The 25,496-nt window shown below is 41.1% G+C and overlaps 1 protein-coding gene across 5 annotated transcripts in view; it reads left to right on the forward strand.

Annotated features, from left to right (window-relative positions):
* GABRB1 (gamma-aminobutyric acid type A receptor subunit beta1) overlaps positions 1–25,496 on the forward strand; it is a 142,016-nt gene that overhangs the window by 57,285 nt on the left and 59,235 nt on the right. For all 5 annotated transcript variants that reach the window (XR_005827996.1, XR_005827998.1, XM_040594986.1 and 2 more), the window contains one exon: positions 18,441–18,661. Coding sequence is in view for 3 of the 5 variants with exons in the window: in XM_040594986.1 (XP_040450920.1) it covers positions 18,441–18,661 (221 nt within the window). In the remaining 2 variants the exon portion in view is untranslated. The remainder of the gene's footprint in view (positions 1–18,440; positions 18,662–25,496) is intronic.

Here is a 25,496-nt window from a genome sequence, read left to right on the forward strand (position 1 = left end):
TATAAGTAAATGAAAAACTAAACATCCACTCAGATACATCAGATCCATCTGGAAAGTCCTGTGACTAGCCAGAATATTTATCTCTAAGCATTCAATGTCTACTGATGCAAACCCACTAATTCTGTAACTATTTAATCAAGTTTTATGCGATTGGTTAAGGCAAATAACAGGCAATATATGGAAAAGGTTCATTGCACTAAAGCTGCACTTGACTATATCTATACCATATAATGAGGAACCTTAAGTGAAGCCATTTGCCATATCACTTCAAAGTTTATGGTGCTGCAGCATCGCTTACCTGTTCACCTGTAAGGGCCTTATCTCTCATTAGAAGTCACCAAGCAGAGCCATCTTACCAAACTAAAGAATATGAGACTCACTGCTCATAGTCACCACAAAGAAAAACCTCCCCATCATGTGCATCGTTGCTCACATTGTGAATGATGGCATGACTTAGTCACCTCTCCCATACACCAAAACTGCCAAACAGCTGGTCTCCTGGCCCAGTTCAGCTTCTTACTATCATCCCCTCCTTGCCACAGACCATCTCTGTAGGTGGCAGGAAGAGAAGAGCTACATCTATCCCATAATTTACTCCTCTGCCAAGAGTGCTGCTTCACTGACATAGATTTCCATTCATGTCCCCAAAACACTTCATTTATCAGTAGTATTTTAAAAAAAGCCAAGTCTTCCGGATCTCTACGTTTCATATGCCTCTGACACCAGCGCCTTTGGCTCTGTTATAAGTTAAACTAGTCATACAAAAAGACGTAGTTGGGCAAACATTATGTTTTAGCTTTAAACAATAGTGGCATGGACCTAGGCTTCACATAGTTTGGCCAGCTATATGTGGAACTTTTTCTGGCTGAAGACAAGTGGATTTTAGTGGGAAATGAGTCTTTCTACTCAGAAGAGGCATTAAGAAAAAAGAAAAAAAAAAGAAAAAAAAAAAACAAAAACCAGAAAAGCAGCCATATTTGGAGGAGGAATAAATGCACAGACACAATTTGAAATGCTGGTTTTGCTCCTGAAAACATGCTGAATTTCCATTCCTCTATAGTATGGAAATTGTCTAATTTGCAAAGCAGTGAAAACTTACCAGTTACAAGCAGATGTTTGCTTGTCTTTAAACGGAAAGAATTCATGAGAACTTTTAGCTGACATAGTTAAGGCACTGCAATGACTCCAGAAATTAAAGCCCCAGAATAAAATATTGCCTGGCCAAAAGCCTGTGGGTTTAGGATCCCTCAGCCCTCAACAGCCCCTCTAGCCTGTGTCATGTCAATTGCAATAAATTAAGGACACACCAAACCTATGCCTTCTGTGTCAGTGATCATCACGTATGGGTCCATGTGAGATGTTTTAACTTCACCCTTCATACTGTGACACAGCTGTCCCTAAAAATCACCAAGAAAAGTGAAGCTATGTGCAAGAGGACTGCTACAGGTACTTCTGTACTTCTGCTGACATCTCAGCATGGACCAAGAAAACAAATACTTCAGAAGGCAGTGGGGGGACACGACAAAACCAAAACAAAAAAACTTCAGCCAACCAACACCACACTCCTCTCAGCAAGGCTTCCAGTCTGCCTGTCTCAGAGGTCAACATGCACCCTCAGTAAGTTTGCAGATGACAGGAAGCTGGGCAGGAGTGTTGATCTGCTGGAGGGCAGGAGGCTCCGCAGAGGGATCAGGACAGGCTGGGCTGATGGGCCAAGGCCAGTGTATGAGGTTCAGCAAGGCTCCGTGCCGGGTCCTGCACTCGGGTCACAACAACGCCCATAAAGCTACGGGCCTGGGGAAGGGTGGCTGGAAAGCTGCCTGGAGGGAAAGGACCTAGGGGTGCTGGTCGACAGCCAGCTGAGTTTGAGCAGTCAGTGTGCCCAGAGGGCCAAGAAGGCCAGGAGCATCCTGGCTTGTATCCAAAATAATGTGGCCAGCAGGACAAGGGAAGCGATTGTCCCCCTGCACTTGGCACTGGTGAGGCCGCATCTCGAACACTGTGTTTGGTTTTGGGCCACTCACTGCAAGAGGGGTGTAGAGGTGCTGGAGCGTGTCCAGAGATGGGCAATGAGGCTGGTGAAGGGTCTGGAGCACAAGTCTTACAAGGAGCAGCTGAGGGAACTGGGGGTGTTTAGCCTGGAGAAGAGGAGAGTCAGGGGCGACCTTGTTGCTCTCTACATCTACCAGAAAGGCAGCTGTAGGCAGGTGGATGTAGGTCTTTTCTCCCAGGTAATAAGCAACAAGACAAGAGGACACAGCCTGAAGTTGTGCCAGGGGAGATTTAGATTGGGTATTAGGAAAAAATTATTTACTGAAAGGGTTGTCAAGCATCGGAACAGGCTGCCCAGGGAAGTGGTGGAATCACCATCCCTGGAGGTGTTTAAAAAGCATGTGGATGCAGTCGGTGCTTAGGGACATGGTTTAGTGATAGACTTAGCGGTCCTGGGTTAACAGTTGGACTGGATCTTAAAGGTCTTTTCCAACCTAAATGATTCTATGGACAAGCTTTACAACAGTGCCTCAACATTCAGTAGCAGGCTGTAGCAAGCAAGGAAAAGCTAAAGGGTCAGACTGGCTTTCTTTGCTTTTTCAAACATTTTGGATGCTTCCCCCCCAGGTTATATTAATCAAGAGCAAACAAAGGCAAGGTAATACTGGAAGTGCTGACTGGCTGCTGAGCTCCTGCAATAATTTTAATGCAGTGAAAACACTAGTAAACTTACACAGGAATGTAAGGTAACAGGTAGGCCACTAGATGCCAATCCATAGACATAGGGTGCCACAGTCATTTGACAAGTGTTGGTGCAGCCCCGGCAATAGATCTGAGCTTCTTCTGTTGCTCTGACCTGAAGCTGTAGAACAGTTTTACACAGCTTATAAACCCGGTCTCTGCTGTAGCCCTATGCATGGCACCACACTGCTAACTCCTTCTGGTTCATCCTGGCCTCCTCCAAATAGCAAACATGAAAAATGCAGTGGTGTTTGCCTTGGTTGAGAGCCATGGTAGGTGTGCTCTGTGGTCTTTCACAAGTCCTTAAGTTTTTCTTGTCTCATTTTTTGGGCTCTAAAACCTACTACAGAATTGGAGTTTCAGAGCTGCTCTGAGCTGCCCTGCAGAGATGTTCTGCCTTCCTCCGTCACTCCTAGCTGTCCTTTCCTGCCCCAGCATTAGTGCTTGGATAGCCGTGGTGGGGATAGGATCGGGGAATTTATCTAGATAAAAAACCACCACACCAAAATAGTAATGACAGCATTCATTTCTAACCTGGACCGATTCCCTTTGCTTCCTATAGTAGTGGTTGTCTTGGACTTCAGTGAGGCAAAAGCTTTCTGAAACTTCACTCTCAGAGATTTTATTACCCATAACCATTAAATAAAACTGATTTTTGGGTTTCCTTTATTTGTCATTTGCAAGAATACACCTTCCCAGATTTTCAGTATATTGATGCCAATCCCAAGTTTCTGCACTAATCTACTCAGTTCTCTAAACAATTACTATTCCTATGTTCTCTCTAGTTACACATTTTCAGGAAAGAGAACCTGCACTTCATATCCCATTCAGTACTCAGGAGTTTTATGCACATGCCTTCAAACTGACTGATGAGTTATTATTTTCTATTGCTTGGTTGTTTCTCTGCTAAAATGCCTACTATAAAATGTTTTGAAAAGTGGATTCCCATGAAACTGTCAATAGCACTGGATTTGTAGGGGTTTAATCAGATTATTCATATTAAATTGGCCAACTCAATTAGTTATCCAATTGGTTATGCTATTAGTAAGATAAAAATAAAACAAGGCCCTTTATAATAAACACTGAAAATACCCTGGTTTCTGCTCTGAGGATTTAGTGTCAATGATAGATATATCTAAAGACAAACTGATTCCCTGCAAAAGCCAAAAGCAAGTTTTCCACAGAAAATTTGCATCAATGTTGTAAACTCATCAACTATGATGTTAGATTATCATGTAAGCAGCTTAATATTTAAATTATGCAGTCCATGAAAAATCACGTGGGGAAGCATTTTCTTAAGCTGCCTTATGTAGAAGCATCCCAGATGCAAAGCTGGTATTTACAGCATGCTTGGTTTGTGGTGACCACAAGATGACAGAGTTCAGGAACTCAGAAAACCAGGAAGAATCCACCCCATCATGCAGGAAGGCCAGAATTTCAGCAGAAGGCCTGCCTGCCAGCCTAAGACAGGAGCTTGTTGAACTAAAACACCAAAGAGAGCCTGCAGAAGGAAACAAGGCAACAGAACTGGCAAGGAGACCCACAGCAAATAATTACTTGTTGTTGAACAGGCCGGGAAGGTGGAGAGTGGAGCTGTGCCTTGGGATGGGTCAGGGGTCATCCAGGAGTTTATGGATCAAGATTGGCAGCCTGACCAACATGGGTGCTGTTGTAGTGGGTATCTACTACAGACCTCCTGACCAGGAGGAAAATGTAGATAAGGCCTTCTTCCAACAGCTGGAAGAAGCCTCATTTTCACAGGTCCCGATCCTCACGGGAGACTAACTACCCTGCTATCTGCCTGAAGGACAATACAGCAGGGCTCAGGTAATCTAGAAGACTTCTTCAACACACTGATGACCACTCCCTGGCACAGGTAACTGAGGAGCTAACAAGAAAATGTGTTCTGCTGGACCTCACAGTTACAAGAAGGAAGAACTTGTCAGAAATGCGAAAGTCAGAGGCAGCCTTAGCTGCAGTCACTGCAAGATGGTGGAGTTTAGGATCCTTAGAGGACGGAAAAGGGCAAAAATCAGGACCACAGCCCTGGATTTTAGGAAAGTAGCTAAGGCTGTGTCTGATTTTCATTCCTCAGACAAGCTCTTCCTCAACCTCTAGAAGTCCCTTCCAAGAAGTCCATGGCTCTTTGATTCTGTGAAGCATAGAAGTATTGCTTCAAAGTCCAGATGGACCTGAAAGTAGAAGGAGACAGAGTAACAAGAAGGTGGTAGGTACATTAATCGCAAAAAGGTGAGAGACAATGTGATCAGAACTTTCAAGACTGCTGCCTGCCTCTGTAAAAAACGTGTGTGATCAGAGATCTCTAATGATAGGAAAGGTGGCAAACATTATACCCATCTATAAGAAAGGCAAGAAAAGGGGGCCCGCGGAGCTACAAGTCTCACCTCAGTCCTTAGAAAAATCATGGAGCATGTTCTTAGGAATACATTTCAAAGCATATGAAGGGCAAAGTGGTAGGGAGGCAGTCCTGAAGGACAGAGTACTCCAGGAAGGCTGGATATTCTTCAAGAAGGAAATCTTAAAGGTGCAGGAGGAGGCCATCTATGCATGTACTGAAAGACAAGGTAGTGGGAAAGGTGACTGGCCTGGCTGAACAGAGAGTTTGGCTGGAACTTGGAGGAGGGGGGGGGGGGAGGGGGGCGGGAAAAGTGTTTATGATGTTTGGAAGAAGGGGCAGGCAACTCAGGAGGGCTACAAAGATGTGAGATTATGCAGGGAGAAAATTAGAATGTCCAAAGCCCAACTAGAACTTAATTTGGATACTGCCATAAAAGACGATAAAAAAAAATGTTACATTAGTGACAAAAGGATGGCTTAAGGAGAATCTCCATCTTTTATTGTATGCAAGGGGGGAAACATAGTGACAAAGAATGTAGGAAGAGTTGAGGTACTTAATGCCTTCGTTACTTCAGCCTTGAATAGTAAGGCCAGTTGTATTCCAGGTACCCAGCCCCCTGAGTTGGAAGACAGGGATGGGGAGCAGAATGAAGCCCCCATAATCCAAGGGGAAATGGTCACTGACCTGCTACACCACTCACACACAGGTCTATGGGGCTGGATGGGATCCACCCAAGGGAACTGAGGGAACAGGTGGAAGTGCTCGCTGAGGCACTTTGAATCATTTATCAGCAGTTCTGGCTAGCCAGGGAGGTCCCAACTGACAGAGATTAGCAAATGTGGAACCCATCCATCAGAAGGGCTGGAAGGAGGATCTGGGGAACTACAGGCCTGTCAGCCTGACCGCGGTGCCAGGGTGGGTTATGGAGCAGATCATCTCAAGGGCCATCACGCAGCACATGCAGCACAACCAGGGGATCAGGCCCAGCCAGCATGGGCCTATGAAAGGCAGGTTCTGCTTGACTAACCTGATCTCCTTCTATGACAAGGTGACCTGCTTAGTGGATGAGGGAAGGGCTGTAGATGTTGTCTACCTGGACTTTAGTAAAGATGTTGGCACCATTTCCCACAGCATTCTGGAGAAGCTGGCTGCTCATGGCTTGTTCTGTTTAATATCATTGTCAACAATCTGGACGAGGGGATCAACTGCACTGTCAGTAAATTTGCAGATGACAGCTAGCTGGGTGGGAGTGTTGATCTGCTGGAGGGCAGGAAGGCTCTGCAGAGGGAGCTGGACAGGCTGGATGTGGTGCTTAGGGACATGGTTTGGTGGTGGGCTTGGCAGCACCAAGTGAGTGGTTGCACTGGATGATCTTAAAGGTCTTTTCCAACCTAAACAGTTCTATGATTCTATGATAGGGGATGTGATAAATCCAGTCAATGCCACGTTCCTTGGCCCACATGTTTATGAGGTTGTTTTGGAAATGAGTCCTGTTGTCCAATTCTTTCAGGGGTGCCATGTTGCCATAAAACTTGCTTTTCAAGGCCCGAGATAATATCCTGGGTATTTTCATGGGTCACAGGCTATGTTTCCAACCATCCAGTAGTTGCTTCCACCATTTTAAGCACATGGTGCTTGCCATGGGAGGTTTGTAGCAGTTTGATATGATCAATCTGTTAGGCTTTCCCATGTTGATTTCAGCCATCATCCTCTATACCAAAAAGGCTTTAGCCACTTAGCTTGTTTGATTGTGGTGCACGTTTGACATTCATGGATAACCTGTGCAATGGCATCAATAGTCAGTCAAGTCTACTGCTTGATTGTGAGCACAGTTGTGTGTTGCATCCCTTCCTAAATGTCCTGATGTGTCATGGACCCATCAAGCTCATAAATAGCTCAGTCTTATGTTCCCAGACCAGATCCACTTGAGCCACTTAAAGCCCAGCAGCTTAGTCCACCAGGTTATTTTTTCAGTGTTCTTAAGTGGCACAACTCTCAGGTATGTGAGCATCTATGTGACATACTTTTATAGCCAGCTTCTCTACCTGAGCAGCAATATTTTGCCATAATTGAGCAGCCTAGATGTGTTTACCTCTGTGCTGCCAGTTGGTCTGCTTCTATTGCCATGGCCAACCCCACAGAGCATTTGCCACCATCCGTGAGTCAGTCTAGAGACAGGGTACTGGCCATTTTTCTTGTTCAGCAGTATCAGAAGCCAGCTGGATGGCTTTCACCTCTGCAAACAGACTGAATTCCCCTTGTCCTTCAGCAGTTTCTGTGACTTGTCATGTATGACTCCACGCAGTATCTTTCCACCTTCAATTTTTTCCCACATTACAACAGGATCCATCTATAAACAGGACATACTGCTTTTCATTTACTGGTAGTTTATTATATAGAGAGGCCTTTTCAGCATGAGTCACCTCGCCTGGTGGCACTCCAAAGTTTCAGCCCTCTGGGTAGTCCACAATCACTTCCAGGATTCCCAGGCAGTCGGAGTTTCCTATTTGAGCTCATTTCCTTATCAGTGCAACCTACTTACTCCATGTGGCATCTGTTGCATGATGCATGGAGAGGACCTTCCCTTTGAACACCCAGCCAAGCACAGGCCATCGAGGTGCCAAAAGGAGCTGTATTTCAGTACCGACTACTTCTGGAGCAGCTCAAATTCCTCATATGCTGCTAATATTTCTTTTTCAGTCAGTGTCTTTTCAAGCCTCAATGATTCTATGATAATTAGTCAACACATATCTACCACAGGAAAATCATACTTGATGATCAATCTGACTGCCCTCTGCAACATAGAGGCTGTCTGCGTGGATGAGAGGAGAGCAATGGATGCAATATACCTTGATTTTAGTCAGGCTTTTGACATCTCCCACAGCATTCATATTTGGAAGATGAGGAATGATGTGCTGGACAAATGGGCTGTTAGATGAGTTGAAAATTAGCTATCTGGAGTGCCAGGGCTCAAAATGTGGTTATAAATGGCTTGAGGTTGAGGCAGCAGCCAGCAACAAGGAAAACAGTCAACACTGGAGCAAACGCTGTTCAACATCTTCATAAACGGCACAGAGTGCATCCTTAGCAAGTACATGGATGGCTCTGTATTAGGGAGAGTGGCTGACAATCAACGGCAGAGCTTTATTTCGATGACCTTAATAAACAAGAAGATTCAACTAACAAGAAACTCAGATATCAGCAAGAACTGGAACAGGCTGGAAACTGACTGGTTAACTAGCAGCTGAATACAAGCTACTGAGTTCACTTTCATCATACGTAAACCGCAGACTAAGCTACAGGCGGGGTTTGGTCAGCACAGAGGGAAGTTACTACCCTCCCACATTCTGTAAGGGTAAGGCTGCACTTACAACGGGGTGCCCCATTTCCTTCCTTCCCTGGTTCAGGAGGTGCACTGAGTAACTTAAAATGGTCCAGTGGAGAGCTATCAACATGGCCAGGGCCTAGAGCACATAACCTGTAAGACAGGGGAGCTTGCCTCGCTTAGTCTGGCAAAGAGAAGAGCCAGGGCAGCGCCTCATGGCAGCCTACAACTGCCTGGGGGGAGAATGACAGTCAAACCATGCTCAGTAGTGGCAGATGGTATAATGAAGAGCAAAAACTACTGATTGCACCCTGGGAGGTTCAGGGTGGATGTCAGGAAAAAAATTTCACTCCAGAAAGGCAGTGCAACACTGGAAGAGGCTGCTCAGGGAGGTGGTGGAATTTCCATCCTTGAAGGTCTTCAAGGTTTGCTAGAGAAAGTGATTCCTGACCTGAGACAGAGTTGGTGACTGTCCTGCTTCAAACAGGAGATTGGACTAGTAGAAACTCCCAGAGGACCTTCCAACCAGCATGTCAATAGTTTTTATCATACTATGACAGTATTGCTAATACCCTTAGTGTTATCAACTCCAAGTTCAAAATACTTCCACTTTGAGAGACATTATAAAGGAATAATATCATAATGCTCTTCTCTTCCCAGTTTCCAGGTACAGCACAAAATGTTACAATCCTTCATTTGAATGTATCAGGGAGACAACCTGACCTTTTGATTTATGGGTTAGCATTCCGTAAAACAGCCAGGATGCCAACAACATATGGGAAAAGTCTTTCCAGCCACATAACAGTCTTCATTATCATCACCATTTTATGCAACACAATTCAAGCATAAACATAATGAACAATGAAACCAAGTAGTCCTGAGCAATTTAGAGGAGGAAAAGAAAATGTAAAACAACAAAACCAAAACCAAAACACCCACAAGAAAACTCAACCAACCAACCAAAAAAAGAAAAAAACACAAAACCTCAAAACAATAGTTGTATACAAAGCAAAAAAGCAAGCAAGCAACCAAACCAAAAAACCCCAAACACTCCACAGACAAAAAACCCAGTTACGGTATATACAAGTGTAAAGGTCTGGCAGCTAAATGATTACTGTTTCTATTCCAGGTAGAGCCACTGACTCCCTGCATATCACTTTGACCTCCATCTGCTTCTCTCAAAACGAAAGAAAATTGATACCATAGAATGACCACTGAGAACGAGGCAGGAGGAATCAAAATGTTTCAATCACCAGACCCACAGAAATAGAAATACTCCTACCTAATCTGTATAGGGGTAAATTAGTGAAAAAATATATTACATACGTATGTATGTTAAAGCATTAAAAAAATTATAATAAAAATCAGTAGCTATTGTTACAAAGTTAGCCCACCCTCGTATTAAGACATATGTAACTTGCTTCCTACATTGTTCAGCATCTGCTGAAGCCAAGGAGTCTGGGCATGGTTTGCCATCTTCACTGCTGATTTCTAACTCATAAGCTTTGCTTATCTTATAACTCTGCACAACACAGAATGAAGGGTTGTGGGGCTTTTTCTTTTTACTGTACATGCTCAGCTAGTACACCCTGTGACTCCATTTTTACATTGCTGACATTCTTGTGCTTGTGTTCTCTTCAACTTTCTGTCCAGTGCTTATAAGATTTCTGATACTTTTATTGCTTATACAATAGCATTCATGACAAAATTTAGACCTCCCCTATCTGCTCCTAAGCTAGCAAGCAGTTCAGCTTCATCTGCAGCACGGAATTCTTCTGAGCTCTTAGCACCATGTTGTCCTCCTTAGACATTCAGTGCACTTCTTAATGGTCTCATAGTTCACCCCTGCTGAGCTAGGTGGAAATCACAAAGGGAAAAAAAAAATAATCAAGTGCTTCAGAAACAACATTGTTAGAAAAAAGGCTGCTTTCCAATTATCTTGCTTATAGGCAGCAGGGGAAGTGTGGTCTAATTAGTTCTCCGCTATTCCACAATGTTTTGCCTTTACAGGAACTTTAAAGTGCTGCATCCTTCCAATGTATTTATCTCATAGTTTGCTTTACTCCGCACATCACATTCCAATTTTTAGACCCTCAGAGCCGATCATGCCCACCTCATTAGGATTGTCCCCCGGTCAGCAAGGAGCCATCTCCACGTAGCCCAAAGAAGAACATGGGAAGTACAGTTTCCTCCCAAATGCCCAGTCCCACCCCCATGTATTGCTGCTTCCAGTCCAAGCTGGCTGAAATGTTTTAGAACATCAGTTAAAGCTTGAAATTTCTTTTCCTTGTACTGCTTGCTCCACCTGCTTTGCGGAGAGGATGAGGAGAGCACTACGCAGGCACGATATCACAGTCCTCAAATGTCATCCCACCATTCCCTTTCATACCTTCATATGAACAAGCAAGTTTTTGAACAATTCGCACAAGTACCACCCAAGAACATCCTCAACTTCAGCACAAAGCAGCATATAACACCTAGAACACCTTTTCACTGTAGTTGCTAATATCTAGACTTGAACAGTAACTGGAGTCCCCAGATACAGACAGACAGGTATGGACCACCTGGACAAGTTGACTTTGGTTGGGGTTTTTTTGACAAAAACTTGCTTTCAGCTGCCTCTCAGAGACAAATGTCCAAGAGAAAACATGTTTGTCTCAGTGCTGTCTACATTTGCTTTTAAAAGATATATCTAGACATGGATCAACATATGTGGCTGCGGGCTACTTGACAGTAAGAAGCTTTTCTGTTCCTTTGTTTTCCTTTCAATTGTTCTGTATTCAACCCCCGGTGTTCTCCCTGGAGCCAAAATATAAAGGACACTTATTTGCTGCCTGTGAACATATATGCACACATTGAATACAATTATTCTATATGCCAGTACACTTGTATTTGTTTACTCCATCATTCATTACAATGCCATCTTGCTTAAGCACACATAACTCCTCTGCCATTTTTTTGCCATTCTCCACCTCTTCCCTCAAGCATCATTATGGCAGTATTACCCTCTGTACAGAAAAGATTACCAGCTTCAAAAGCAAAATAGAATAGCAGGGGAATAGATATCATTACTTGTTTCCTACAGGTACTAAAAGCAGTTTTCAGGGAATATGAATCAGCATGGACATGTTCTGATTCTTATGTTGGCAGTTAGTATAGTCACTTAAGACAGACATAGTATTAGCTTGCACTGTAAGCAATGTTGTACTGGTGTATCTCATTGCTACACTCCCCACCCACCCCCGGCCCCAGACAGTGAGTTATGTGGCTGGAAGTTTGAAGTGTAGCTGGGAATGCTATAGTGGTTTTCAAGCTTTCTTAAAGGAGATTCCAGCATTCAGTGATGGTAACAAATCTGTAAGCTTACCTTACCTGCTGCCTTACTTTCCTGCTACGTTTAGCTAAGTGCACGTCTAATCAAAGCAATCTATACTAATATTTAGCAACATGATCTCTCTTCCTGTACGAAGAAGTGACACATTCAGGCCTCCAGGTTAGCGAAGCTCAAATAAGAGAAAAGCAGAGGGCAAGGCAGTGGGATATTGATCCAAAGTACAGAAGTCCTTGCTTTCTTCTCCCTGAGAGGCAAAGTAGAACACACAAGATAAAATTGGGATTTTACCCTCCTCTATGTTAAATAACGCCAAGCCAATGGAACACAAGTATCATAACAACCCATTTAAATGCTAGAAGCAGTAATAAATGCTTCTGCTAAGTATTATTATGAAAACACTGAAGGAAATGCAACAAAATATTTAAGTCTGCTGTTGTAACTGAGAAACGTTTTGCCTTTTGGTTTGCTTTTTCAGTAATGATTGAAGACATTGGATGTATATCTAATCCCATTGCAGTTACAGGGACTTCTGTCTTGACTGCAAAGAGTAATATTGGATCCCAATACAGTAATGATGAGTGCCTTCATTTCCAACATGCCTCTTATAATGAGTCTAATCTTGTTCCTGGCTGTGCTTTGAGCAATAAAGAGCATCATCATAACAGCTATGCTGACTCCTGCCAGATCTCTGTGTCTTTCTACAAGACACAACTGTGATGCCACATACTTAATTGTGAAGTTATAAATGCGAACAAGGTTTATGAAACATTCTCTGGAGAATTGTCAGCAGATTTGAAAAACAAGAATTAAAGGCACTTCACTAGCAACTAGAGCTACCAACTGGATCAAACAAAATAACAATACCTTGCACAACTTTTTCTCCTACAGAAATCTCACATCTACAAATGATTTCAAATTTTCTGACAGAAAACATTTCTGCAAAACTGAAGCTTGCTGTGGGAAAATTCTGATCCTGTTATAAAACCAAACAGCTTCTCTCAGGAAAAGAGAAGTCTTTTATTCTATTGTCCTGAAGTCAATGGAGCTTCCCATCTTGCCTGTACACTGACAGAGGTGTAGTTCACAAGAACCATGGCTTCCTGTGAACCAGGCCAGTGCACTGAATAATTTGAGTATGTGCTCCTTCCCCCCTGCTCCCACTACTTTTGGATGCATATGCTGCATCTGTCTTCATTGAAAACAAAACCAAAAGTACCACTGAACTATGTCCTTTAGAAAGGAAGGTAAATACAATTGATCCGCTAGTGTGCACATCCTTAAGTCCCTGGCTTCCTTGCCTGGCTGGACTGCAGACTTAATAAAGATATATAGCTGCCCTGACAATTTTAGAGAAGAGCATGAGCAGAACCAGTATTTTCTTTCTCCATAATTTCAGTTAAAATGTTTCCCCCTGGTTTCTGTGCAGTATCTGGAATTGAGCACCAAGCATATATGGGAAATTTTACAGGATTTGGAAAAAAAAAGAAAAGAAAAAAACAACAACAATAAAACCAAAAAACAAACAAGCAAAAAACACTTTAAAAAAAGAAACAACAAGCCCCCACCTAAAAAAACGCATCATCATTCACATTCTCTCATCTTAAAATAGTTCTTTTGTGGGTAAGGGTATAGATATTCCCTAGGAGTTCCAAGATAGGACAGCTAACTGTTGCTAAACAAATGCTGACAGCTCCTTCTGATGTATTAGCATGCTTATAACGTGAATGATTATGCTTTTTTACTATTTACAAATCCAACACTTACCATTGTCTCAAAACTCTGCCCTTCCCATTCTTGTTGGTATCAAATAAACATAGAAAATAATTTTCTCCAATTAATAACAGCTTGCAGTCACAGCAGGATTTACATATATTGGTGTTCTGTATTTATGGCCTTATTGCAGTCAATATTAGTATTCTGATCATCACTGCATATTTAATTTTAAAATGCAGCTTCAATTATGCTTGTCTTGATTAAGTTATACTATATCTGAATTGCATTGCATCTAATTTTCTGTGATGCTGCCACATATTTGATTGTTGGATGGTTCCCAAGGACATAATTTAAATTTAAGATCATTTGGGTGTAAAGTAGGCATCCCACAACTATCAATATACACTGTTATCTATTAGAAGCAAGACACTGATGTGTTTCATTTATTTGTTTTGCTGCACAGTGCCTTCATGTGCAAACTCATCTAGAGATCTAATGATATGGAATTGACCTAGAACAGCTAAATAGTCACAAAATACTCTTCCGTTTACTAACTTTTGTTAAGAACTGTATCCATATTGTTAATTTTTAGCTGGTAAGTCTTTTGGAGTGTGCTTTGATATTTGGTCATTACTTAAACATATCTCAGTGTACTAAGCTGTTTTTCAATACTTGAAACTATAAAAGAACTTAGATTGGGGCCACCTTGGAAAGAGGAAAAACACAGAAGGTCTTTTAGATCACAGAGCTTAACATTGCAAGTTAAAATATTCCCTAGTTTTCCCTTAAACATGTATGTCTGGAAATTGTGAAAGACAAAGCAACTGCCAGCACAGCAGACACGTAAACTCATGTCTTATTACACCAGAGTCCATAATTCAACTGGTAAGAATGGTGAAGTACTAGCTCTGTGTCTCCCAGAAGGTTAGATTATAATAGAACAGTGTATTCCACATTATATTCTGCTGTGCTGAACTGGTAAACCACACTGGAAATTACCAGCAAGTCCAAATTATTGTTTTAATGCATCTCTACTGGTTTCAGGAGCTACAGATGTTTATCAGGAGAGAAAAATTCCATTATTGTCCTTGCATCATCTATACATATTGCACAAAAAAATTAGAAAACCAAAAAAGTAGAAATAAAAAGGAAACTTAGTATTGTATGGAAACTCCAGTCCATTACTTACTGGAACTATCGACTGTTCTTTTAATTCAAGTATATATCTGTATGTATATATATGTACTTTATATTCAAGTATAATATGCATCCGAGGTCCGTTCATTTTCTTTACTACAAGAAATTTATATTACCCAAGTGAACTGTGAAGCTTGGGGCCAGTATTTATTTATGAAGCTGCCTAAATTCAGATTAAGAAATCTGCCATTTTGAGTAAAATAGGCTAGTTTCTCTTGCTCACATTTTCATAGCATCTCTCTTATTTGTCTTAGCAAACTAATGCACCTTACTAAAACACTGTTTGATACACAGATTGACTTACATGCTATAGTACACATCTATACACGCTCACACATTTCAGTTTCATACAACGAAATAAGAAACTTGCATGATTACTAAGAAAGGAAAAAAACCCATCTCATTTGACAAATCAGAATTCATCACAAAAAAATAAAAATAAAAATCAACACACATCAGAACAAGTTTTTCATTGGTGCTCAGATATTTACTGCTAGGAAGGTTGACTATGCCCTGGAAAAGCAGGGAGTCACTTGTGGGAAGTGTAGAAAGCTCAAGTAAATCTACTGACATATCATGATTTTTCAGCTGCATTACAGCTTTTTCTTTTATTATAGGAAGTGTAGTTAAGCAAAAAAAGTTCAGTCTGCTTCTAAAAATAGTGAAATATTTTTTAAAACATTGTTTAAAAGAACAGTTATCGGCAGAAACAGAGCCTCTTTTTTAATTTTACATTGGGCCCTGCTTTTTTAACTCATGATTAAAAATTGTTAAATATAAAAGTTAAAATAACCTGATTTATTTTCATAGCTAGACTGACACTTGAGATCTTGGGAAGCCGTCATAAAAAGCTAAAAAAATTCTGCAGCCAGTTACCACTATAGTTATGAAGGATTCAGAAATTATTCATACACTCTAAAGCTTGAAACCACAAAACCCCCAGCAAGTTTTACAAGGTAGCAGGCAAGTAGTCATTAAATCCTCACTTCACTCACACTGCTGTGAAATATAAAAAAATAATACAAATCCTCCAAGATGCGGCTAGCTATATGGTTTGTCAGTATTTCATTCTGCACAATTAGACATGAGAAAGGTAAGGCTGTATTCCTTCAAAAATGCTAGAAAGTATATAACTATATAATTTGGGTTATCGTAGCTCAGGTATCACTTGCTTTCCATGAAAATGACCTTTAACTATGCTTTTTAAGGTAAGAACTTACAGTAACAGGGACTCTTACAATCATGACATATAACTCTCCATTTTTCTCATTAAAATATTGAATGAATAACACTCCCGTGTTCTTGGGGAATGGAAGAAAACAGGTAATTCTGAGTTAAGAAACACTGAGATTCCTTTAGGATGAACCTCAGATTTTTTCTCCCCATTAGTGCTTGTTGGCTTGCCATGTACTTCTACATAGTATAGTACAATTGCAGGGCAGAGCATCACTCACTCTACCGTAGGGTTACCAACAGAGGTATTCTGTGTATAGCACAGCTGGATGAAATAAAATTTCTAAAGCAGACTATGATGCTAAAAATAACAACTAATTTTCTTCCAGTAGCCACAGCAGAGAGACAGAATTTCTTTTTCTTTCACTTCATCACATCCTTTAAGATCTCTTGTAGTTTATCTTGCCTATTTTTCTCTCTTGGTTGAGCTTTGAGAACCATCACATAGGCACCGCTTGCCTATGTTAGCTTGCAATTGTTAGCTTTTTTCCAGAACAGCATGACAGTTCTACAAAAGCAGCTTTAAGACCTAGTGAAAATAGAAAGGAAAGCAGGAAGGAAAAAAGATAATTATGTATAATTGGAATTTCTATTCCATCTGTGCTGCAGACTGCATGGCCTGTGCTGAGTCAGGCCAAAGATGTAGAGGATACCAAGTGAAGCACTGAGAATTTAACTTGTAAAAACCATGTATGAAGGCTTTTCTGCCTAAAGTTACTTGAAATAGAACAGGCTAGAAAACAGTTACAACATATGAAAACTTCAACAGAATAGTGATATTTATTTTATTTATTTTTTCTCATCCAATTCCCATCTGGTCTTTGGGTCTGTATATGTGTAAGAGAAACAAAGGGCAGGGACTTAATTCTCTTTAAGTGTCTGCTTCTAATCCAGCCTCTATTCACATTGTACATGCAAAAATTTGCCTCCCTGAGGTTCATGCTTCTCCATACCGCTATTTACATTATAAATTACCTATTCAGTAGAGCACAGCATACACCCCACTGCATATACTTTATAGTTCCGAGCTTGACCAGCATGGTCTGAAAAGTGAAAGAAGCTGTCCTGATCTCCTCCTTGCTACCTGGGCCAGAAAAACAAAAAACGTATGCTTCCAGCATACCGCCTCTTGGCTCTGTTTGTGGGTAGCCATCATCTTGCAGGCCAGGAAAAGAGTATATCTATTAAATCCTTGCAAATCAATGCTCAAAATGGACATAATTGTCTTATTGTATATGACCACTGATCAAGTCATGGCATTTCCTCTGTACAAAACAACTACTACCATGCCCAGAGCCTGAAGAACAGTATTTTCATTGACTTCTTTTACTGATAAGTCTATAGTTTATAGGTCTGCTAGATGCAACATTTCAGAGAGAAAGGTATCAACACTGCTTTGGTTTCATGGCAATGATACAGTCTTAAGAAGCCACTGAAGATTAAGAGAACAGATCACATCAGACAGCTTTTATGCTCTCTATTTCTTCAAAAATTAGAGTCCAGGCTAGGATTTGTGGGGCTGGCAGAGGTAAGACTTTCCCTCACATAAAAGAAAACCTTACCTCTGTCTGACCAATGTTTTCAACAATATCTATAATTTTGCTGCATTTCTACCATAAAAATATGTGACAAAATGACCTGCCACTTGAAAAGGTGGCTGGGGGAGGAGATGAGGAAAAGAAGACTAATAGTCTACGTACTGCTGTTCCAGTCCTCTTTTAAGAACTCCATCAGCTACAAAGTGCATGGGCTTTTCCACTTCAAAAATCTGACTACCTTTAAAATCAGGAATTCCCAGAAAGACAGACATGAGAGACTAAATCAGACCAGAAGCCTTTTAGAACAATTTCTTTTCAGACTAAGTGAAAGCTGAAGGACTGCATAAATGATATTTCACCTAAGCCACAATGTGATAGTCAAGAGAAAATGTTAATTTTCTATGCTGTAATATCTGATTGCCAAGGACAGAAAGACCTGCATTCCTCAGGCTGAGGTGAGATCTGCCCAGCTAAGGTCATCATATCTGGCAACTCCAGCAGATACAGAACGGGAAGTTGTCAATTTTACATTCTGAGGTTGTATTTGCTCTTTCTCAAGAGATTAGGGACTCTGGCCTTTCAGGATTATGGGGGAATCTTTCAGAATGAAGGGAGGGAATATGAAAAAAATGTCCTCAGTGGTATGCAATGCTATTTGGCTGAGGTCAGCTAAACACTACAGTTTTCACATGAAAGAAAAAAAAAAAAAAAAAACACATCAAAAACCATGCAAGTGTGATCCACAGACTGGAAACTCAAATGTGCCATGTATTCCCTCTGGCTCAAGAGGTTTTGAAAGCCTGTGGCGGTCACTGCCATTGGTGAGTAGTGTGATGTTCAATATTAACATGAACAGGCCAAGACTTACTATCATGGTTAAGGACATCATCTTAACAATCCTTAAAATTCACGTTGCTACTGATCCTCAGTTACTCAGAATTATCTAAAAAATAAACTTTTTTTATGTGGTATGCAAAATACAAAAAGCTCTTCTTATTTCTTCCCTAGGACTACACCTTGACCATGTACTTCCAGCAGTCCTGGAGGGATAAAAGGCTTTCTTATTCTGGAATACCTTTGAACCTAACTCTGGACAACAGAGTGGCTGACCAGCTCTGGGTGCCAGACACATATTTCCAAAATGACAAGAAGTCATTTGTCCATGGGGTGACAGTGAAAAACCGAATGATTCGACTCCATCCAGATGGGACAGTCCTTTATGGCCTGCGGTACGTTGATTTTTTTATTCCACTATATGGCTGTCCTGGCACAATGCAAGTCATGACTGCTAAGTGCATGTAGTACCAATGCTGTTCTCCTCTCCTTTTTCCTGGTTTCTCAGTGCAGCTTTATGAGTCGGCAAATACTCCATCTAGACCATCAGTATAGATCCAAGAACTTTGCACAGTACATCAAAACTACCTTTAACAGCTGTAGCTGTAACTAACAAAGCCTAATGCCTCTGTGCAGCTCTTCTGAACATGTTAATGCTTCTGACAAGTTCTTTATTATGGTTCTCACCTGGTAAATAATCACAGCTTAGACAAATGCTTCCTTCCTTCTGAAATTTCTCCAGCAGTTCTTTAGAACAATGTAAAATATGTGGGAGTCCACTGAAGAAATGCAACCAACATTCGGTAGGGAACAAGAAGACATTTTAAATTTACATGAATCATTTAAAGATTTTCTAAATGTCCGAGTACAGGTTTTCTTTAATCTGCCTTGGTTTATCATGGCCTCTTCACACAATTGCTTCTTCATCCAGTGCAACCTACAGTCACCCCTGTAGATAAAAATACATTCTAAAATCTGAACAGGCACAATCTAATGTTAAGGTACACAAATGTAAAATTAACATAACAAATAACTTAGTCGAGTTTTGAGATCGCTGCACAGCCCAAATAGGCTTTGCATTATTTTAAAATTAAGGTATCTTTGCTTGGAAAAACAACATTGCATGCCTGAAACCTTTGATCATTGTTATCATTCAACAGTGAAAATAATGTCTGGAGAACACAAACCTGAAAGCATACTTCAGTTAATCGGAAAAAAAGTCATAAAGCATAAAACCTAGCTGAAATACCTCAAAATTGTACCCAAGATAGAATTGGGGAAAACCCAAACTGCTGCAGCAATTCAAAATGAAAATATTTGTGGAAAGATAACTTAGAGCTTACTGAAAATAGAAATGACCTCTTAGGCTATAAAAACCGTAACCTTTTAAAACACAACACTACCCATGCACTGAGATAAAGCCTTCCAACCAATCAATTCAAGCTTCACAAGAAACAAACAAACAAAAAAATTATTATTTTGGTTCATTTTAAGTTCTTTTGAACTTGTCAGATTCACAGGCAGTGTATCAGTTGCTAACCAATGACCAAACAGGCACTTTGGTACAGCCAGATCTGTTCTGGTACAGAAAAACGACTTCATTTGTGAAAAAGAAAACAAGGAACCCATGAGGAAATAGCTGATAGACTACAGGCTGCTGTTATCATTTACTAAACAAAGCATTTGAGAAATACATCTTTGCCATTGCCTTCAGACCTTCTAAAGTTCCTTTCAATCAAACTGACTCCTGAAAATCAGCTTATCAGGGCAGTTATCAGTAGAGGATGTTTTGGCCTGAGACCTTTTCAAAATTTTATTTTATTTTATTTTTTAAGGCCAGGAACTAAATTTATTTACATTCCAGGATTTGGACAGTGGCAAGAATGTGCATTAGAGCCAAGTAGTCCCTCACAAACAGTAGTATACAATATAAACTACACCTAGAAATGTATGCCCTGCATGTGCTCCCACACACATGCCATACATCTGCTATGAGTAGCTGTCTTCTGCAGAAGCAGCAATAGAAGCTGTGACACATCTGGTGACCCTGCTGCAGGTCCTCTTACATGCTTCATCCACAAAGTATGAGCCTGGTCAAGAAGCTGTGACTTTGCTCAATCATAATGCCTGTGCTCTTCCTCTCAGAGGTGTTCAAGCAAACATCCACTACAACAGCAAAGATGGTCACCTTCACATAACGAAGTTGCTAGTTCATACGATTAAATAACCGTTCACATTTCAATGGTTAAGCAACAGCTCTGCAACAGCTGCAGCTCTGCAATTTAATATGCCATCCAATACCTCACTGCTGTAGGCAGGAAAACCAAACAAAACAAAAAAACAAATAAACAAGAAAAAACCCACACTAATATAAATGGCAACCTGTATTCCACACACAGTCTAGTACAGCATGATTCCCTTCTCCTCACTCACCCCTGTCTCATGCCCTTAATGCACACTGGCACAGGGGTAGCCTGGGGCTCTCCTAGGTTTCTGGACTTTCCCATCTTCTTACATCAGAGAAGGCAGAAGGGGCTCAGGGTGCAGCAGGGCCAAGCATTGCCCGATGTGCCTGTATCCACCAACAGGATCATCATCACCAACCACAGCAGATGCTCAGCTGTCAGGTCTTTGTCACAGCTCAAGGTGATGTGTCATGTTTTCTCCAAGGACAAGGCAGCTGTTTAGGCACATCTGGTGAGCAGACTTTGGTCTGCCACCTGCCAGTGAAAACACATGTAATGTCCCCATCCCACAAGAAAAATCTGATGAAAGACTAAGATAACAAACGAGCAAAAGAAGGAATGAAGAAGCATTGAATCAGGTTTCATACAACAGATGGCAATTATTGCACTGTTTGCATCTGTTAGTGGTCACTTTCCTCATGGTAATAAACATGCTTCTGTCAACCTATAAATTACCTTTAGATCATTCAAACAGCAATTTCTTCATATGCCAGATGATACATATGCCTCATAAAAAATAAAACATAAGAAAACAACGCAGAAAGTGATCTCTAGGTAAAATTCAGCATTGCCTGTTAGAAATTTAAACACAGCTCCAATTTTAATCTCACAAGTAAAGAAGAAACTTTGCACCATATTAGCTTACATTTAGCTTCTATGCAGTAGAAAGCATGAAGACAGTTATCACCAAACCTCTCACACAGGAGCTGCGACCTGCATTTCACTTTCATTACTGAAGACAGAGCACTGGCCTGGCATGACTACCCTGCAGACCAGGGTCTGAGTTCCCAACAAATTAGGCAGGATGATTTAAATGCTTGCTTTCCCTTGCGCCTCCTATTCCCTACACAAATTTTCTACTTTCAGTCCAGAGTTAAATGTTTCTTTTCAGGCTCATATATGAAATTTTACTGGCTTCTTTAAACAGGAATTGGAACAATCACAGCAGCTCTAAATAACCTGCTTTGCTTGCATCCATGTACTCAGCAGTTTGGCATTGATGCAGTGTTCAGACTCAACAAAGTTGAGAAAAAATAAAACAAGGTTAATCATCTGGATTTACAGATGAATAAACAAGGAAAACATGCACTGAATACACTGGACTGGTTTCAGATCATGTAACAAAGCATTATCACTTCAGTATGTCTCAATTATAGTATTATTTCTAGGATGAAAAAAACCCAGTCCCTTTAGCTATATTTTCAAGTAACTTTCAGCTGCTCTATCCCCACAGTTGAAAGAACGACATGTGCATACAAACTTGTACAGACACAGAAACTCCTAACCTTCTGCCCTCTAAGTTCATTGCTGTTACGTCTCTTACTACAAATACTACTTCTGTTAGTTATTCACAGTAGTGAATAATGTGTAACATTACCAACCAAGTAACTCTTTCATCCTATCACCCAAGCAAGTAAACACACATAAACATATTTAACTCCACATTAATATTTCCTCTGAATTCCATTTCAAATGTGCCAGGGAAGTTGAGTGTCGCTGTTAAGTATTATGTACCTGAAGCATGTGATTCTTCAGTGTCTATCAAGTGCTCCCACCAGCAGCTATTATTATTTTCTGTGGTGTAGCCACCTGCTTCTTAAAAGAAAGAAAAAATATCCCTTTGAGTCAATGTGCAAACCTGCAGCACTCTGAGGCTGGTGTCCAAGACAGCTCTAGCCTGGTCCCAGTACAAGATGGTAAAATACTGGATCCTTCTCTGTTTTTTTCCCCATGTTTAATACTCATCAGATCCCATTAGGTATAATCCTTTTAGTTCTAGCAGCATCTTACGTTACTTTTGATGCGTTTTCGGGCAAGATTATCTAGAAATCTCTCCCAAAGCTCTAGAATCTCAAATGAACACATGCTGTTGTTTCTTTTGCTTGTCCTTTCTCCCCCTTTACTGGGTAAGATGCTAGACATGCAATCCAACTTGAAGATATTTAAGGAAAAATTATTATTTTATTGTACTGAATTCCATTTTCAAATTCTTATGTCATAATGTCAAGAATGGAAGCTCTGATTTAAATCATTTCCTAGTATTTTGTGCTATCTCTTAATTCTTCTCAGCATTTCACTAGCAGAACAATGACATCTTGTTGCTTCCAAGACATCTGTTCTGTTAAAATGATGTTGCCTCAAAATAAATATTGGGATAATTTCATCTGGTGTGTTGAAAGAAGTATATCCTTCAAAAGTGTAAGTCATTAAGAAGACCAACATACCTTCGATGATCCCTTTACACAGATTCCCCTCCTTTTTGATGTTCAGACACACCATCTTATATTAGAGCAGGTCTTCATTTTTTTCAAGGCAGGGGAACTAAGCATGTTATGACAAAGATGTGAAGATCTGGCTTGGAACACCAAAAACTTTTGGGTTTAGTGTGACCACATGTTTTTATACTGCTGCAGCAGAGGATGCCACTTTGCTAGGCACTGCTACAACTGCAAGGGGACAGAGTGAAGGATTATTTTTTCCTTTAATGTAAGGACTTTTTTCACCACTTCTTACACAAAGAAGGTATTCTGTGATGGAAACACTGTCAGACACATCCATCTACCTCCAACCAATTCACAAATGTGGACTGACCCATGCAACGTTAAATTTACTAACCACTTGTTCATGCAGTATCCATGGAAGCCCATCTAGCATATCCTAAAGGTGGAATGCAAGAAAAGCTATATTTGAATGCAGAAAGCTTTGTTTTTAAATATAATCTTGAAATTAAACTTGAGTGTAAACTTCCCTTCTTGACTCTCTGTATTTTGGTGATATATCTGAGAGTGTTACTAAAGAAATTTACTAGCTAGGAGTTTACATCTTTTAGTGCAGTGAAATTTCACTGCTTTGTGGATTGGTTTTGTGTTGCCATGATTTGGGGCTATGGAGTTTTAGTTTTTCTCCAAACACCTTCATGGATTTTATTAAAAAGTCAGTTATTGGGTCCTTTTGAGGACATCCCCTCATGGCAACAAGCAGCCTGCTTATGCTGGTACTCATTAGATTGTCCTCACCTGTGTTACTAAACAGCTCTAGCAAAAAAAATCCAACCCTACTTCAGTAACTCTAAATGATACAAAATTCTATCGTCTAACCAAAATAAAAAGCTACTTCTTTTTTCATTCTACAGAAAAATACAGAACAACTTATGAAGCATTCTTGTATCAGGTGATAGAGTAGTTTTGAAAATGATACGCTATTTCTTCTGTGTATCAATGCCAAAAGATTTAGAAGCAGGCATCTTTAAAAAAAAAAAAAAAGAAAGAAAAAAGAAGTGTTATGCTGCAGTAAAGAATCCAAGGAAGAGCAAGACATTAGATCATAGCTGACATAGAAAACTTCACTTTCTCCTACTTGGTGTCTTCATATGTGGTTACCTGGTATTAAGGCTTAGTGTAACCAGTTTGGGACTTCCTTTATATTGTCGAAACCTGAAGACATACAAGAACTTTGCAAAAATAAGTCGATCAAATAGTTGTTATCTCTTCCACCTCCCAAAACTTTCCAGTCTCTGAGGGTCAGTTTTCAGGATTCACTAAACAAACAAATACATTCCTCAATGTACAGCTATTAGGAAGGGGTAGGGATGAGGGGGTCGATTCACATGTGTGTTGTGGATGCCAATTCAGCCTGCCTCAGGTCACACCAGGCCTGCTGCAAGCTTTCTTCCAACAGACCACACTTAAACAAGCAAACGAGCCTGATGGACAGCCAGCATGGCCCCTAATGACAGGAGATGCACTTCTACAAGCATTTTTTTAACTCAGACAGAAAAAAGGAGAGGAAGAAGACAGAGCAAATTAATCCTGAGGCAGACAGATTTTCCTCTATGTCCTTCTGCTGCTTTGCAGACTGTTAGGATTGTCTGTGCTTCTCTATCAATCCTACTGTCATCTGTTCTTGGTCATGGTATGGCTGGTGCAAGGACATCATAGAATCATAGAATTGTTCAGGTTGCAGAAGATCTTTAAGATCATCCAGTCCACCTGTTCACCTACCACTGCCAAGTCCACCACTAAACCATGTTCCTAAGTGCCACACCTACATGTAATAGCTCCAGGGATGGTGACTCAACCACTTCCCTGGGCAGCCTGTTCCGATGCTTGACAACCCTTTCAGTGAAGAATTTTTTCCTAGTACCCAGTCTAAATCTCCCCTGGCACAACCTGAGGCCATTTCCTCTCCTATAGCTTGTTACTTCTTCATAGAGACTGACACCCACCTCGCTACAACCTCCTTTCAGGTAGACATGGAGAGCAACATGGTCCCTTCTGAGCCTTCTTCTCTCCAGGCTAAACAACCACAGTTCATTCAGCTGCTCATCACAAGACTTGTGCTCCAGACACTTCATCAGCTCTGTTGCCCTTTTCTGGACATGCTCCAGCACCTTAACATCCCTCCTGAGTGAGGGGCCCAAACCAAACACAGCCTCACCAGTCCGAACACGGGGGACAATCACTTCCCTTGTCCTGCTGGCCACACCATTTTGGATACAATCCAGAATGCTCTTGGCCCTCTGGGCACACTGACAGCTCAAACTCAGCTGGCTGTCAACCAGCACCCCCAGGTCCTTTCCCTCCAGGCAGCTTTCCAGCCGCTCTTCCCCAAGCCCGTAGCGTTGTGTGAGGTTGTTGTGACCCACGTGCAGGACCCGGCACTGAGCCTTGTTGAACCTCATACACTGGCCTTGGCCCATCAGCCCAGCCTGTCCAGATCCCTCTGCAGAGCCTCCTGCCCTCCAGCAGATCAACACTCCTGCCCA

This window comes from Falco naumanni, chromosome 1 (genome assembly GCF_017639655.2).
Source record: "Falco naumanni isolate bFalNau1 chromosome 1, bFalNau1.pat, whole genome shotgun sequence".
NCBI lineage: Eukaryota > Metazoa > Chordata > Aves > Falconiformes > Falconidae > Falco > Falco naumanni.